Source organism: Myxocyprinus asiaticus, chromosome 16 (assembly GCF_019703515.2).
Source record: "Myxocyprinus asiaticus isolate MX2 ecotype Aquarium Trade chromosome 16, UBuf_Myxa_2, whole genome shotgun sequence".
Taxonomy (NCBI): Eukaryota; Metazoa; Chordata; class Actinopteri; order Cypriniformes; family Catostomidae; genus Myxocyprinus; species Myxocyprinus asiaticus.
The window spans coordinates 20,753,478-20,771,385 of NC_059359.1; the positions used below are offsets into that span (position 1 = coordinate 20,753,478).

The 17,908-nt window shown below is 38.1% G+C and overlaps 1 protein-coding gene across 2 annotated transcripts; it reads left to right on the forward strand.

Moving 5' to 3' along the window:
- The first annotated feature begins 5,378 nt into the window (after positions 1–5,378).
- Positions 5,379–17,078, forward strand: lingo4b (leucine rich repeat and Ig domain containing 4b). 2 transcript variants are annotated; one of them, XM_051720952.1, is made up of 4 exons: positions 5,379–5,801; positions 12,559–12,733; positions 13,985–14,100; positions 14,435–17,078. In XM_051720952.1, exon 4 carries the CDS (start codon positions 14,443–14,445, stop codon positions 16,258–16,260), a length of 1,818 nt encoding a protein of 605 aa, XP_051576912.1. In that variant the 5' UTR covers positions 5,379–5,801; positions 12,559–12,733; positions 13,985–14,100; positions 14,435–14,442; the 3' UTR covers positions 16,261–17,078. The 2 variants fall into 2 exon arrangements, with proteins under 2 accessions (XP_051576912.1, XP_051576911.1); XM_051720951.1 differs by lacking the exon at positions 12,559–12,733.
- Positions 17,079–17,908: the final 830 nt, after the last annotated feature.

The window sequence follows — 17,908 nt, forward strand, 5'->3', positions numbered from 1 at the left end:
CTGGTTTTGTGTGGATTATAGAAAAGTGAACTCGGTGTCTAAATTTGTTGCGTACCCCATGCCTTGCATTGACGAACTGCCCAATTGGTTGGGTGCGGCTCTTTTTTATTCAACACTGGATTTAACAAAGGGGTATTGGCAGATTCCCTTGACTCCCATGTCCCGAGAAAAACAGCCATTTCAACTCCGTTCGGCTTACACCAATTTGCTACTCTTCCGTTCGGTTTGTTTGGGGCCCCCGGCGACGTTTCAGCGACTCATGTACAAAGTTCTCCACCCACATGCTGCATATGCCCCAGCACCTGAGGGCTGTCCTGATATTACTCACGGCAAATCCAAAAAAAGATTACAATTGAGGGTGGAAGTACGGTATCTGGACTTCCACTTGGGTCACGGACAAGTGCGTCCCCAAATTGATAAGACAGCAGCCATTTGTCATTTGTCCATGGCCCAAGTCCAGAAAGGGGGTGAGACAGTTCTTGGGGTTGGCTGGCTATTATCGGAGGTTTGTGCCTAATTATATCGGACATCATCAGCCCGCTGACTGATCTCACTAAAAAGGGAACGCCAGACCCGGTTCAGTGGACGGAGCCGTACCAACAGGCTTTCTTACAAGTAAAGGCTGCACTCTGTGGCGGACCACTGTTGCATTCCCCTGACTTCTCTCTCCCTTTTTTTTTAACAGACAGACGCATGTAGTGGTGGAGCGCCCCGTGCTATACATTAGCCGAAAACTCTTGGTAAGAGAGGTCCTCACCCTCCAGGTGCTGTGGAGAGTGAAGTGGAGGAGATGAGTGGTGAATGATTTCCACCTGTGCTTAACACTGCCCTGTGTTTCAGTGAGGAGTGACAGGGGCTTTTAAGAAGAGGAAACAGTGGCAGTGGGGGGAGAGAGAGACCTGCTTACTTATAATTTATATTTTTATTTCCCTATGTGTGAACTGTGCATTTGCACATTTAAGCGTACGTGTTTGCTGTTAATTAAAACAGACATTCCTGCGTTGGAATCGCTGTCTTCCACTTCCTCACTCCCTTAAACTCAGGTTCTTGTTACACTAGGACTGACTCATTCATGCAGTATTTCAGAATTTTGGCTGAAGTATTAAGGACTAAGCCTAGTATATATTTTAATACATTTCATGCAGCAGAGTCCAGATATTCTCAGTGTGAATGTTTACACACAAATAAATTGTCATGAAAAAATATTCTTATATATTGTACATAAAGAATGAAATATTGCAATACACTGCTCAAATAAACAGATGTTTAGTATGTGAAATATTAAAAGCTAGCACATTAATAATGTGTGCATTTTAAATGGTTACAGTGTCACATTTGTTCAATGTCATGTTACAGACACAAAGGAAAAAATCCCTCCCCCTTTACCCAGAGCTGCATCTGCAAATCCAACATCTGTTTCCTGTAACTTTACATTCCAGTCAAACCACATAACTGGAGTAAGCCAGAATCCTCTACCGCAGTCACGTGTCTACTCCCATGACTATCACGAGCCTTCTGATACAATGCTTTTTACAGTATATTGTTCAGAATGAGAATCACAGAACTACTCCTACCAGTGTTTTGCAAAAACTAAAGGGTATTTATACAAACAAAAGCTAATGTGGGAATGGAAAACAGGTGAGAACAATCAGGAACAGATGGCAGTGATGAGGGCAGTGCATACTGGGTAACGTAGTCTGGGGAAAACACTTCGAAATAAGAGTCCTAGGAAACACGAGGGAGACAGACTGTGATATTTTATATATATATATATATATATATATATATATATATATATAAATTCACAACATGGAATATTTTAAAACATGGAAGAAAAAAACGAAAAGCAAATAATCCCAATTATTGGCTGAACACCAAGAAAGCTCTGCAGTAGACATCATGAGAAAACATTATGAATGATGAAATAATTCATTAAACATTAATTTATAGCAATTTCTGACCCAGAAAACTGTTCTTTGTTAGCAATAGCAGCAACATTGGTGGTTTTATTTTAAAGACAAACTCATTACATGGTAACATCCATAGTTAGGGTGGCTTCAGCACCTCTCATTTCTCATTACATTTGCAGTAAGCTATCTTAGTTTAAATGCCTCTGAATTACTCCCTTCTCAGTTGTTAAAGCTGACTTGCTTCACCAAACGAAATTTACGAGTTCAGTACAAGTTAAGCTCAATTAACAGCATTTGTGATATAATGTTGATTACCACAAAATTAATCATTTCGACTCGTCCCTTCTTTTCTTTTCTTTTTTTTTTAAAAAAAGCAAAAATCGAGTTTACAATGAAACACTTACAATGGAAGTGAATGGGGCCAATTTTTGGAGGGTTTAAAGGCAGAAATTTGAAGCTTATAATTTTATAAAAGCACTTACATTAATTCTTCTGTTAAAACTTATGTATTATTTGAGCCGTAAAGTTGTTTAAATACATTTTTTTTTTACAGTTATTTTACGGTTTTAGGGTTTGTTGACATTACATCATCATTGCAACAAAGTTGTAATCTTGGCTATAACTTTACACAAAAAAGGTTAGTAAGCGATGTTAGCACACATATTATGTCTTGTGGCTATATTTTTGAAATAGTGAGTATTTTAACGTTTTCAGGTTGGCCCCATTCACTTCCATTGTAAGTGCCTCACAGGAACCCAGATTTTTGCTTTTTTTATTTAAAGAAAAGGAGGGGCAAGTCAAAATACATTTCTGTTGTAATCAATATTACGCCACAAATGCTGTCGATTGAGCTTAACTTGTATTGAACCCGGAATATTCCTTTAAAAATTAATGCTTGCTTTCCTGATTATTCACCCCAATCTGCCAGCTCTTCATTCCAGTGAAATCACAAAATAAGTGCAACCAAATATGGCACCATTACTGATGATATTTATATACCAAATTGTTTAATTTGTTCATTAAAAAACATTATAATAATTGTCAGTCAAGCAACATCTTTTAAGTAGACTTGGGGCTGAGCTCCGATTTAGGGTTGAACTCCTGATAACAATACTTCAGTTAGACCACAGTAACATTGAAAGACAAAGGGTTTGTTAAATAGGTCAGTCTTGTTGTGATGTAATACTTTCATGAAGTTTAAAGAACTTGCCACTAAATGAGGATAAAGGTGAATGTTTCCTGTATTAGAGACTTTGCGCTCAATCCCTAACTTCATTTGAAATATTTTCCCTCTAGTGGCCAGATTTAATTAAATTCCTACAGGCAATGGAGGATGTCACTGTTCTCCCAAATCACTAATGTATGCCACTGCAGTGCACATATCTCTCTTTCCATTTCACATGCTCTTGCTCTAGCCATGCATTGTAATAGAAGTAAATAACCTCGTGGAAATAAATCTGATGTCATTAGGGAACAGCTTAATAATGCTTGTGAACAAATGGCTATAGTGTCTATGGCAACACCTGCCTGATTCATTGCTGTTGGGGGAAATGTGGGACTAAATATCACAACTCTGTTATTCACATGTACGTTGATTGTCCAATGGGGTGTAATATATCTGTCGTTCTTACAAAAATTTGAATTTCTGTTTACATTTTGAACATATTCGTGTGAAGCCCTGTGATTATTGCACTGTGATCATTTGAGAATAAATCTAGCTTGAAGGTGAGAGATGAATCCCACACTACCCACTAGTAATTTTGTGGCATCTCAGTTGTATTTCATGATTGCATGAAGGTTAAATAGCTACCACAGTCTATTTGACCACAGATATGCTCTGACCCAAGTTATATAATGCTGTTGTCTCTCTACAGATGGTGAGCTGTTCTTGCATTATAAAATAAAGATGAGTGACTACAGTTCTTAACAACTATTTAACAAAAGCTATTTTCGTCCAGATATTCCCCTGGGAAACGGGACCCTTTGGTCAGCATATTGGAGATCTTGGTTGCTGGCCTGCACCTCTGGGAGCCTTTTGGAAACAAATGGCTTGATTTCTCATCCTCTGCTGTTTTAGGAAACATAAAATCTGGGCTCAATTTCATTATTGTGGCAATGTAAAAAAAAAAAAAAAAAAAAAAAAAAAGATGTTATAAATTAAAGGAATATTCTGGGTTTAATACAGGTTAAGCTCAATCAACAGCATTTGTGGCATAATATTGATTACCACAAAAATTGATTTTGAATTGTCCCTCCTGTTCTTTAAAAAAGCAAAAATCTGGGTTCCAGTGAGACACTTACAATGAAAGTAAATGGGGGCCAATCCGTAAATGTTAAAATACTCACTGTACTCAATACTCAAAAGTATAGCAACAAGGCGTGAACAATATGTGTGTTAACATGAATTTAGTGTGATAAAATCACTTACTAACCTTTTCTTTATGAAGTTATTGCCAAGTTTACAACTTTGTTGCATGACGATGTAATGTCAACAAACCCTAAAAAGACAGTGAAAATGATGATTTAGACAACTCTACAGCTCAAATAATACATAAGTTTTAACAGAAGAATTATTAATGTAAGTGCTTTTATAAAATTATATGCTTCACATTTCTGCCTTTAAACCCATCAAAAATTGGCCCCATTCACTTCCATTATAAGTGCCTCACTGTAACCTCGATTTTGCTTTTTTAAAGAAAAGGCCAGATTAGTCGAAAATTAATTTTTGGGGTAATCAATATTATGTCACAAATGCTGTCAACTGAGCTTAACTTGTATTGAACCCGGAATATTCATTTAATGGAAAAATTAAATCTTACACATTAAAATAAAAAAAATAAAAAAAAACTTGCTTATTTTTTTGGCTTATTTTAAAGAGAAGCAACAGATCAAGACATGGCTTGTAGACTGACTAATAGACTGACTGATGTAATGTTGCAGAAAGGTAGCCTGAATATTTAGGGGAATATCTGGGGAACCATTAAGCACAACATAAAACAAACGTTCTATTTAAGTTTAAAAAAAAAAAAAAAAAAACGTTCTGGGAACCCAAAACTAACGTTCCCAAAACGTTCAAAATTAGTTTTTCTGGAATTACATTGAATGGGAAGACTTAAAGTTTACATTTTGTTTTGTCTTAAGTTTGGATAGCCTACTGCTTCATTTTTTAACAAAAATTACAAACAATTTAAAGCCTTTGTTTGCTAAGCGCTCCAAACTAGAACAATGTTTACCATAAATAAAAAAAAAAAATTAAATTTTTTTTAAAAAAAAATCATAATTTAAAAACATTTTAGTTACACATTGAGAACTTTTGTATGGTATAAACCGTATAATATACTACTAAACACGTGTTCTATGCGATGTTTTTGAACCACCTGCAAGCCACGAGTCTCATTCAGGCAACCATCTGCGGTTTTACCTAAATCCGGAGATTTGGTCAAGCCGTGTAAATATCTGATATTCTCTCTCAGAGTGAGCTCACGCCACAGAGGTGTTATCCTCGATAAACTCTCCAGCTGCGGGTTTGCTGAATTGAACAGTAAACAACGAACTGCTCTGTAAAACCATTGGGAATTTGGATATTCACTCGTACTGAAACGGGCAGGTGCACGAGCTTTGAAAGTTAGAAGAGGAGCGCGAGCAGAGAAGCGTCAGTGCGGAAAACAGCCAACCTAAATTAAGGTTACAATTATCCTACAGGACCCTGGAGGGATGTGTCGTAGACAGCAGGAATTAATGAAGGAGCAACACGATTAAAGCATTCGGGTCTTGTCTTAAGACAGGCAGAGTCGTTTTTCTGAACACCATGTTAGATGATGACATTGTGCACAAGTGAGGAATTTCGAACCGCATCGATGCCATGGAGATATTGTACGGGAAGGGAAGCGGGTGAGTTCCGCTTTTTTGTTATCGTTCTGACAGTTTATATAGGCTACATATGTAGCAGTATATTCAATATACTGGCTACACTTTCTTGCCCCCTGATTAAAACTATGTTTGTTCAGAGTTCCTGTATGGTTATGGTGACTAGGTTTAAAGTTTGTTCGGCACGCACATACTTTTTCTCGTGTCTAATGTCCAGTATTTTCATGACACATCAAGACATTTGGTCTCTCACATTTTTCTATGATGAAATAAAAAGTTTCCGATTTGTGTAATTATTAGATAATTAAAACACTTTGCTTTCCAAAGCTCCAAGTGTATCCAAATGTGTTTATTGGATTATCTCCTGATGCATTTACATTTGTACCTTTACTTGTGTAGATGTTATTGTCTGTTTTTATTTTTATTTTTATTTTTTTATTATTATTTTGCTGTTGTAACCCATCTGCCTCAAGGTTCGATGTGTTGTCCATTCTGAGATGCTATTCTGCTCACTACAATTGTACAGAGTGGTTATCTGAGTTACCATAGCCTTTCTGTCAGCTTGAGCTAGTCTGGCCATTCTCTGTTGACCTCTTTCCTCCATTGACCTCATGACCTCTGTTGACAAGGCATTTCCGTCTGCAGAACTGCCACTCACTGGATGATTTTTGTTTTTGATACCATTCTGAGTAAACTCTAGGGACTGTTGTGCGTGAAAATACCAGGAGATCAGCAGTTACAGAAATACTCAAACCAGCCCATCTGGCACCAACAGTCATGCCACAGTCGAAATCACTGAGATCACATTTTTTGCCCAATCTGATGGTTGATGTGAACATTAACTGAAGCTCCTGCCCCATATCTGCATGATTTTATGCATTGCGCTGCTGCCACATGATTGGCTGATTAGATAATTGCATGAATAAGTAGGTGTACAGGTGTACCTAATAAAGTGCTCAGTGAGTGTATATCAGATTCCTGTTTTGATCATTCATTCATTGTGTCTGCCAGCACTGTTCAACTATTTGATATTCCAATTGATTTTATTTTTCAAAGAGTAGGCCTTTTGTTATTAAAACAGCAATGTATTAGGTCATTTGTTTTGTTTGGTTGTTTAAGCCCTCTTAACAGTCTCTTAATTGGCACTAATCAATCTGCACAAGTTCCTTCTAACGAGAATTCAAACAGCATCCTGCACCGTCAATGATGTGCAGCATAGCAATTTCTCCTCGCCCCCGTGCGAGTAAAGGAGCACGAGCTTTGGGACCGGTCCAGATGAGCACTTTAATCAAAAGAGTTGTAATGCACAGCAGGGCTTGATTTATCACGGGTTGATGAGGTGGAGCAGTAAAAGCACTTACTTGATCACTGGTTTTGCTTTGCTTGGTCATTCTGTAGACATTCTCATCATGCCCTCATACCGTACGGATCGGCATGTGATTTATGGGGTCAACCACAATGTTATCTTGCAGTGGGGGTTAAAAACGGCAAATGGCCTGTTTTATCCAAGTTTGGCCTTTTTAATAATGCATGGTTGTTTCCCTAGGACTAAATGTAAAAAATTTGATTTGAAATGATTTTCTTTTTGTATTGAGATACTGTCTTCCTCACATTGTGAGCAATGTCCTGGTTCTTTGTGTAATCCTACTGCTCTAAAACGGACCTATTTAGGACTGCTTAGGCAGTGAACTATCCAGGGCACCATATGACCCTGGTAATGGGTGTCCTGTATTACAGCACGCAGCCTGACGCAGAGGGTGGTTGGGTCGCACAAGTGATAATTTCCCCAAAGATCAGACCCATCTTTTATCTAAGCAAGAGACATACTGTTTGTGTAGGAATTTTCATTTAAAAAGTGGATCTATGACCCTGTATGATAAACAATCTGACTGCACTGCTGGGTTTACCTCAACTACAGATTAAAATACATAGTCATTACATATAAGATTTAAACTTAAGAAAATAGCTCACCCAAACATGAAAATTCTGATTATTATTTACTAACCGTCATGTTGTTCAGTACTCCTATGACTTTCTTTCTTCTTTAGAACACAAAAGGAGATGTTTGGCAGATTGAACGCCTCAGTCACCATTCACTTGTATGGAAAAAATATGCAATAAAAGTGAATGGTGACTGAGACTAATATACAGGCAGATTGAACACCTCAGTCACCATTCACTTGTATGGAAAAAATATGCAATAAAAGTGAATGGTGACTGAGACTAATATACAGCATAACATCTCCTTCTGTGTTTCACTGAAGAAATAAGGTCACAATGGTTTGGAACAACAAGAGGGTGAGTAAATGATTATGGGATTTTCATTTTGGGGTGAAGTAATCCTTTAATGTCTATATCTATGATCCCTCCACAAACTAAATGCTACAATCTGGGAAATGGATCATGTGACTTAGACTTGATTTATACTCTACTTCAAGACATGTTGTCATCATTGGAAACAAAATCCGGGCCTTGACAAATAAATGAGCTCCATCCCACCAGCATGTTTATCAAATTGCAGATGCTTTTAGTAATGCATGTGTACATGTTTATACAATGTCAGTGCAAATGTTGGGGTGTTTGTCGTCCATTTTTTCTATAGACTTGCAAGGCCCCGAATTAACAATGAACCTTATCACATGTGCAATGACCTAATTACATTAATGCATTTAGTTTAGCCTGAGGTTACCTCATATAATGTGTCCTTGAAAACTTACCATTAAAGTCACAATACTAAAGTTGAAAACTTACCATGCCAAAGACACATCATTTACAGCTTGTAATGCATCATTCATATGATACAGTTTCCTCTTCCATTGATTTCTAAATGAAAATTCTGTCATCATTTAATCACACTCATGTTGTTCCAAACGCTAATTATTTTTTTCTCCTGTGGAACACAAAAGGAAATTTTACACAGAATGTTAGGGGCTTACAGTCACTATTCACTTTCACTGTATGGAAAAAAAGTAAATGGTGACTGAGTTTAACATTCTGCTTATCATCTCCTTTTGTGTTCCAAGGAATAAAATGTTATAGTCATAGGGGCCTCACATTTTATTCTCTTCAGGGCAAACAGCACACAACATACAGTGACTAAAGTGACCAGCACAAAACTAAATTATCATAATCTGTCCTTCAGACTGTTGTGATCTAAACCCTGCTGTGACCTCTCTTAGCTTCTCCACATAATCATGAAAAACAGAGAGGCATGAACAGTCATGTTTTCCATCCAAGCAAAATATACACAAGCCCATCCATGTGAAGCAAAACGCATATGCATTCAGCTATACCTATATACAGATATACAAAGAAAGGGATCCGCGAGAGAACATTCAATCTCAAAATTTTGAACAACTATTCATAGGCCATTTCACCTTTATAAATGTGCTACTTATACACATGCATATACTGTACATAAATGTGAACCTAAAACATATAATACAATAACTTCTCTTCCCCTATGCATATACAATTTCAAAAAAGGCTAATTTTACCTCTTTATATATACTCAAAATATGCTCTCTCTCTAATGCAAAGTCACACACAATCACACACAAACAAGAAAGCACACACCCACTACCACAAGCCAAACGTACTGTATTAGAGCCTAGAGTGTACACTGATGTGTGCAATAGAAACTACTCAGGTAATCGTATTTGTTACAGGCCTAAAGCCGCTCCTGTCAGACTAGGTTTCTCCATTATCTTCCTCTCACACTCCTTTATACTACAGCAACAATATCAGTCACACTGCAACAGAGGCTAAGACTATAAATGCTTGTATTATATGCTTACAGAGACAAGCACACAGCAGATATGTATTTCAACTCTGTCCATAAGGCCTTAAGCAAAGGCAGATTAGAGAAGGACGCAAACATGAACTGTGCCTGGCATAAATTGTTGTAAATTCACTGTGGGCATGAAATAATAATAAAAAAAGATTTTGAGCAAAGAAACCAAAGCATTTGTGCTTTGTGCATGCAAGTGTGAACTTTAATTTCTTCTTTTAAAACTCTCTTCAGCATTCTCTCTTCCACTCTGTTGTGTTTATTTTTCGTTTCCCTTGGCAAGCCCAGAGGGAACACATGCCCCATGTCCTCCTGCAGATCTGTCATCTTTCTACTTTCTAAACAACACCTGTTTCTTTTAATACTTGCGATTATTCGCACGGCTGCTTTCGGTGGTGGGGGTGGAGGCAGAGCTGGGGGCCCAGAGCCAGAAACAGCCTCTTTCTCACTTTGTTGCAATTGTTGCTGAGAAGAATTGATCTAAGGAATTCTAATTGGGGATTGGAGAGTGGCTCTGGGTAGTTTTCACCCTGGTGGTTTAAGAATAGCACACAAGTGAGAGTCCAAGAGACAGGTGAAGTGAGCCTGGTACATTCCCTGACTGCATGCAGAGGTTAGAGGTCAGGCTAACTATGGCTGTGTCTCGTTTGGAAGGATGCGTCCTCCGGAGGTTGCATTTGTCGGCCGCATACGTCATCGAGGCTGTCTCGTTTCAGAAAAGCCAGTAGGACACTTCGAATGTGACCTTCTTTCACGGGAATTTGGAGGATGCATGAGGTGTATCCTTCATGGGCACTCACAACCCACAATTCTTTGCTTCAACGGAAATGTCTAAAAAAATTATGCCAATTTGCCCGTAAATATGATGTTCAAATGCAAGGAATGTTAATTCCCAAGTTCCCAAGTACATCAGTAGATGGGTGCAGGGTATATAATATGTATAATTATATTAATATATAATTAAAATGACTAAAAGTACACCTGTAAAATCTGTTTTCTTTTCATTATAATTATCATTATCATTATAACTCTCCTAAAATGTACCTCATGCATTCCCTTCTAAAGGGACTTTGTTCCCTTCTCACTCAAAGCGCTTGGCTTGTTAAAGAGTGGCGTGCTGTCATAACAACCATGTTACGTTCCATTTCCATTTGTCCTACGAAGGCCATCTCGTTTAAACAAGGCTTGTTTAAAGGAGGACACTCGGTATACTGCAGCCTTCAAAGGACGTGTCCTACCTAGCATGCAGACTTCCAAACGAGACACAGCCTATGAAAGTCAGAGACCTCTGACACTGTCACCGAAGGAGTGCTGAAATTTTAGACACTGTTAGTGTAAGAAAAGTAATAAAAATTAAATATATGTGTGGTGAGTTAAGCGACAGGGTTTTGGTTTTAGCTGGCATTTTGTGTCAGAATATCATCTAATGATGAAGGTTAATGCACAAAAAACAAACAACCCACCCCCCCTGGATTCCCTCATGTGTCTGCTGGGCACCATTCCACCCCTGACATTTTCACACAAGAATACGCATGCAGTTTAAGCTCTATAATTCTCCTTTTCTTACTGTTATAAGCCTGTCTGCTTGTCTTGAGCTACGGTCAGTGAAGTGTTAATTGGAGTCAATCTACAGAGGCTTTTAATGTTGATAGATACTGATGGATTTGGGTAAACAGCAACAGTGACCTGCATGTCCATGCAGCAAAGCAAGGCTTTAGCCTCCCATTTATATCTGGCACAGGTCTGTGTCATTTACTGTAACCTAATAAAGCCTGTCAGATACTGATGAGTTTTGATTGTTGATGTGAAAATATGAAAGTGAGGCCCAATAATAGTTAGCAATGAATAAAGTGAGAACAGCAAAGTATTTTTGTGTAGCTAGTAAGGGAAAACTAACCGTGATGACATTGCATCAGATTGACAAGGGCATGAGTGTTGTTTGTTAGATAAGCTAGTCTGTAGACAGTTGTGGTTGGTTGTTATGCTTTACCAATTTTACCGTTAGGCATCTTCTTGATTATTGGCCAAAATATTGGCAGTTAAAAAGCCAACAAATACTACTACTAATAATAATAATATATTGTGACGTCTTTGCAGCTGACATTAAGGGCAACTACATCAACTAATATATATATATATATATATATATATATATATATATATATATATATATCATGTGGCAGCAGTGCAATGCATAAAATCATGCAGATACAGGTCAGGAGCTTCAGTTATTGTTCACATCAACCATCAGAATGGGGAAAAAAATGTATCTCAGTGATTTCGACTGTGGCATGATTGTTGGTGCCAAATGGGCTGGTTTGAGTATTTCTGTAACTGCTGATCTCCTGGGATTTTCACACACAACAGTCTCTAGAGTTTACTCAGAATGGTGCCAAAAACAAAAAACATCCAGTGAGCGGTAGTTCTTGGTAACTCAGATAACCACTCTCTACAATTGTAGCATCTCAGAATACACAACACGTCGAACCTTGAGGCGGATGGGCTACAACAGCAGAAGACCACGTCCGGCACTTTATTAGGAAAATAGTGTTCCTAATAAAGTGCTCAGTGAGTGTATATATATTAGTTGATACTTGTCAGTCTTAATGTCAGCTGCCAAGATGTCACTATATATAGAAATAGTTAAGTTAGTATCAAGTTTCAGCAATTAAGGGTTTCATGACAATAAAATCACTTGTAGAGAAGTTTTTCCTGCTTTCATTAGTACTAATCAAGATAAGCTTAGTTGTTAGACAACACGAAAATGTAGAATGCATACAAACAGAGATACAGAGAGAGTGCATGTGTTTTGTGGCCTACGTGTCCAGATCATGTGCACCTGCTAAACTCTGTCTTTCACAAGTCAACAGAGGGGGATTAACACCTTTAAATTGTGTAAGCCATGGCTTTCTGCAGCACGGAAAAACCAATATGGTGTCAAAACTTACCAGCCAACCCAGGATTGACTCTCTCTCTCTTTCCTTTTGCTAGTACAACAATGTGAGTCATCTTATTTGGGCAGTATTAGGCCTTTGTGTGTGGACAGGGGATAACACTGGACTGGAGTTCTCAGGGACAACAGTCAACAACATTGTTTTCAGCAGGGATAGGTTTCGAAGAAGCTTTATGCATTAACGGGATATGTGAGAAACCCAGACCAACACAGGTTTGCTGTATCTTTATTACTTATGAATATATTAAGCAAGTAATCTGTGGTAGTGTGATTTGTAATGTATGATTGGATTGAATTGAGAGCATTTGGCACGACAAGGTAGGCGTTTGCACTCATTTCATTCTATTTATTAGCATTCGTAAAATACTACATAAAGTTTTAGAATTTTAATCTACTGTAACCGTGCTTTATTAACCAATTTATTTTACTTTTATGTATTTTAATATAGACCTGCTAATGTGTTTTATGTGATGAAAGTCAGGGACTAAATTGAAAAGTATTAATTTGCAAATTGTTAGATGAATATTCACATTACTTAATTTTTAGTTCTGGATCTCCTAGTAACTAGACTTTAATATTCTGTGCCTTACACTGAACAAAATGTTTATCTAAAAAAACTTGCTTTATGTGGTAACATCTAAATAAACTGAAAAATATTAGTTAACATTACTTAATCAAACTGACTACATTATGTTACACCAACAAAACTAATTTTAAGGGTTATATCAGGTAGAAATAGCTCCTTAAGGTAACAATTGCAGGTTACCAATTTTTACCATGTCCTATTATAGCAAAATGGACATTTGCCTTCGATGAATACAGAAAAACTGTTGTTTTACTTCTTGATTTTTATCTTCGCTTTCAAACCTTAGGATTCCAAAAGTCACGTTTTATCCTGTGTTTGTATTGAATGAATTACATTGTTTGATGTTGTGTATGGAAAATATAATGATATTTTGGCTGCTTTTTTAAGTCATTGTCTGTACATGCTGGGTGGGTGATTTCTAATTTGTGTCTAGCCTGGTCCACCTGCAGCCTGTGACATGGGGTTAAGCTTGGCTTTAGTGACAATGCTCTGCACACCTGTCCTCTTGCATCAGACCTTCTAGAGCTGTATACATGCTCTCCTTCCTAGAGAATTGGAGGGGAGGGAGCATGTTACTACGCAGCTGCCACATGTTTTGTCCTTTTTCAGCTGAATGCATGGGTTTGAGTAGAATACATTTTGCAGTCTCATACCCAAACAGTTCTTGAGTCAGTTGCTGTAAAACAGTTGCTCCTTTATTTCACTATTGTATGTCATCAGAAATGCATATATAAGCTGTTCTAAACTTTTGGCTGTGTCTGAATCAGTCTGGATCATTTAGTCTGTCTTAAAAAGGCAAGGATTGAAGAGATTGTTAACACAATGATAACACAGACTCAATCATTTTTGCTATTTTATTCCCTTTTCTCTGACTTTAGGTTTTTGGAACTGTGGCTTCTAAATGTGACATGCATCTCCAATGAACACTGAGCCCATCATAGATCTAAACCTGAAAATATCTGGTTATGAGAACTGGCACTACAAAAGTCCCTTGGTAAGCTTACTGCAAGCGCTCACACACAGTAAATATGCAAGTTCAGTAATAGCAGAAATAGTTTATATATATATATATATATATATATATATATATATATATATATATATATATATATATATATATGATATTGATACCATATTTTAACATGTATAACTTTTGTATATACTTATTTTTGAAGGTAGATTAGGATGTAGTAAATAGTACATAATGTTTGTGTTCTGAATTCTACAATAATTGTAACACACATACATACAATAATTTAAAATTCATATCACTCGTTAGTACAATACCATGTTGACTGATCAAGGTTTATTTCCATTTTTGCTGGAAGGAGGTAAGATGTTCATGGAACTGCGTGGCAAGTGGGGCACTTGGACAGTCCTGCTGCTGTGGTGCATAAATTTATCAGCCGCTGATCTCAACTGCCCACAGAAATGTATTTGTAACCGTGACACACTGGAGGTCAACTGCTCCTCAAAACACCTCACAGGTGTGCCTGAGGGCCTGCCCAGTAATGCCAAGCACCTCAACCTTTCTGGAAACCAACTGAAAACACTGGCCAGAAGGCAGTTCTCTGGCTTGTCCAAGCTGGAGGACCTGGACCTGAGCGAGAACATAATCTCTATGATTGAAGTAGAAGCCTTTCAGGGACTTAAAAACCTGCGATACTTGAGGATTAAGAACAACCGCCTCAAGATCCTACCAGTTGGGGTCTTTTCAGGCCTCTCCAACCTTCAATGTCTGGATATCAGTGAGAATGAGATCCTGGTTTTCCTGGATTACACATTCCAAGACATGATTAATTTACAGCAGCTTGATGCGGGAGAGAATGACCTGGTGTTTATCTCACAACGGGCTTTCGTTGGGCTGCAGGCACTCAAGGAGCTGAACGTGGACAGAAGCAATTTAACTTCTATCCCCACAGAGGCTTTGTCACAGCTCCAGAGCCTGACCAAGCTGCGTATGCGCAAACTGACCATCAGTGTGCTCCCTAATAATGCCTTTCGCCGACTGCACCAGCTACAGACTCTGCAGATCGTCCACTGGCCTTCTCTTGAGATACTAAATAGCAACAGTCTGGTTGGCCTCAACCTTACAACTTTAGCTTTGAGTAACTGCAACCTGAGTGCTATTCCTTATGCTCCATTGCGCCATTTAGCCTATTTGCAATACCTGGACCTATCCTACAACCCTATCACCTCCATACAGGGCAACCTGCTGGGGGAGCTTCTCCGGCTGCAAGAGTTCCACCTGGTAGGTGGGAGCCTGATGCGTATCGAGCCAGGTGCCTTCAGAGGTCTAGTCAACTTTCGTCTGCTCAATGTGTCCTCTAATCGTCTGTCTACACTGGAAGAAAGTGTCTTCCACTCTGTAGGGAACTTGCAGACATTGCGGCTGGACAGAAATCCTTTGGCTTGTGACTGCAGGCTACTCTGGGTAGTGCGACGTCGCCGGCGGTTGGACTTTGATGGCCGCCAACCCACCTGTTCTGCCCCATATCAGGTGCAGAAGAAGGCATTTCGGGACTTTTCGGAGGCTGAACTCCCGGTTATATTTATATGCAGACAGGCAAAGATTGTAAACCGACAGCTGCAAGATGCAAGTGTGGTGGAAGGTATGAACGTACAGTTTGACTGCAAAGCAGATGGCTATCCATCGCCTTCTATTAACTGGCTGTCAGCCCAGCAGACTCCACTTAGCTCTGTGGGGAGAATACGAGTGCTTGCTAATGGGAGCTTAGAGGTGCGTTACGCCCAAGTACAAGACAGTGGAACTTACCTGTGTACTGCAGCTAATGCAGCTGGTAATGACAGCTTCTCTGTGAGTCTCCAAGTAGAGGGTCTCCCACAAAACCGCACAGCATCATATTTTTCAGACGAGGGATGGTTGGAAACATCATTACCTCCCTCTACCAACTCTACAGCACGGGTGTCAAACCCTTACCCATTTGATGCTAAAACCCTCATCATTGCTACCACAATGGGCTTTCTCTCTTTCCTCAGCTCCGTGGCAATCTGCTTTGTGTTTATGTTTTTCTGGAGTCAGAGCAAAGGTCAGATAAAACACACTGCCACTATAGACTTTGTGCCACGATCGTCCATGGGTGGAGGTGGGGATGGTGGGGACACAGGAAGATTTACAATGAAGCTTATTTGAGCTGGTTGCAAACAACATAAAAAATTAAAGAACTCTGAGGAGCTGTTAACCATTAGCTGAGCCTTGAATTATTAACTCTAAGTAGAGCAACTGCTATCATGTTGCAGCTTGCCAACATATCTTATGAGTAAGGTATAAAGCCTTATGACAAATTTTGAAATCCTGCTTGACATTAATGTAAATAGATATATTAACTTCTCTTTATAATAATGTATTTTTAGCTGAGTAATTAGGAAGTAAACCACTATAACAAAGGAAACATAAGTAGGTATTATAGTATTGTGGATTCAGCAATGTAACTGCCTAAATTTTTATATTGCACAGCAGACAAACAAAAATCACTGACTTTCAGTGTTTGTAGGCATGAAGGCTGGGATACATTGACACTGTAGGATGAAGTTACATACCTTAAATATCTTAATTTCTTTCAGAAAAGCAGTAACAATTTTTATTATTTGACTTTAAACTTTCTTTGTCTGGAGATAATAATTAATATTTTCTTAAATAAATTATAAAGTGTGTATTTTAATCAAATTTGAACATTAATAACTATTGTATATTAATGTTATGTGCCATTTGCTTTGTCATTGCTTAATTTTAGTCTAAGAGCTCTTAGTAAAATTAATACTAGAATATTTTCCTTTGTGAGGGTTCTGGCACATTAAGCCGTTAGAGATGCCAAATTAAACAAATACAGGCCACACAGTGATGTATTTGATTACAGTTCCAAAGCAGTTTTGCCTAATGTATCTTTGTAACACACACACACACACACACACACACACACACACACACACACACACACACACACACACACACACACACACACAAAACATAGAACAATATGTGTTAGCTTAAAAGTTCTAACAGGCTATAAATGTCCGTAGTACAGGAAATAATTGAATTAAACATTTAAACAAGTTAAGGATTTGAAATATATTATTTTTGTGTGTGATATTGTACATTACAGCAAAGGCTGTTATTCTTATAAATTGCTGTATATAGTTTAGATTATAGAGTTTTTGCAGGGTCATTCTTTTTATAAACCACATCAAATTATGTTAAGCCATGCCAATGAAATGTATGCATCTCTTATAGCTATGCACAAATGTCATGAACGCACACCACACATGGTTATTTAAAATGCTTTGCAATTTATGTAATGTATATATTTCCACATGTTGATGTTTTTGCTATGTATTCGTAACTTTAACATTTTGCATTGAACTATTAAAGACTACGCAAGTGTGGTTGTTCAGAAAACCATCTCACCTTCCTATCTTAAATCCAAAGTATTCCATTTTAAAGCTCCTTATTAAAAATTCAAGATCATTTCTGAGGCCTGAGAGTCTCAGTAATTTGCAGCTTTCATGAGTACTGGTTCATTCTAGTCTCTCATATCTCTTTTAAAATAGAAGCAGAGGAAGACAGCTATTATTTGAAAGGATACTATGGTCATACCTCTTTGTTCCTCTAGTATCTGCAGTATACCGTAGTCCAGAGGTAAGCTCTATCTTTTTCATCAGTGCAGCACCTATAACCTTGACTGGCTGGATGCAGGATTTCTCCAGGTCATCAGACTGTGGAGAGTAAATGACATGAGAAGAAATGGTGGTGTCAAGAGAGAATAATCTGCATAATCATCTGC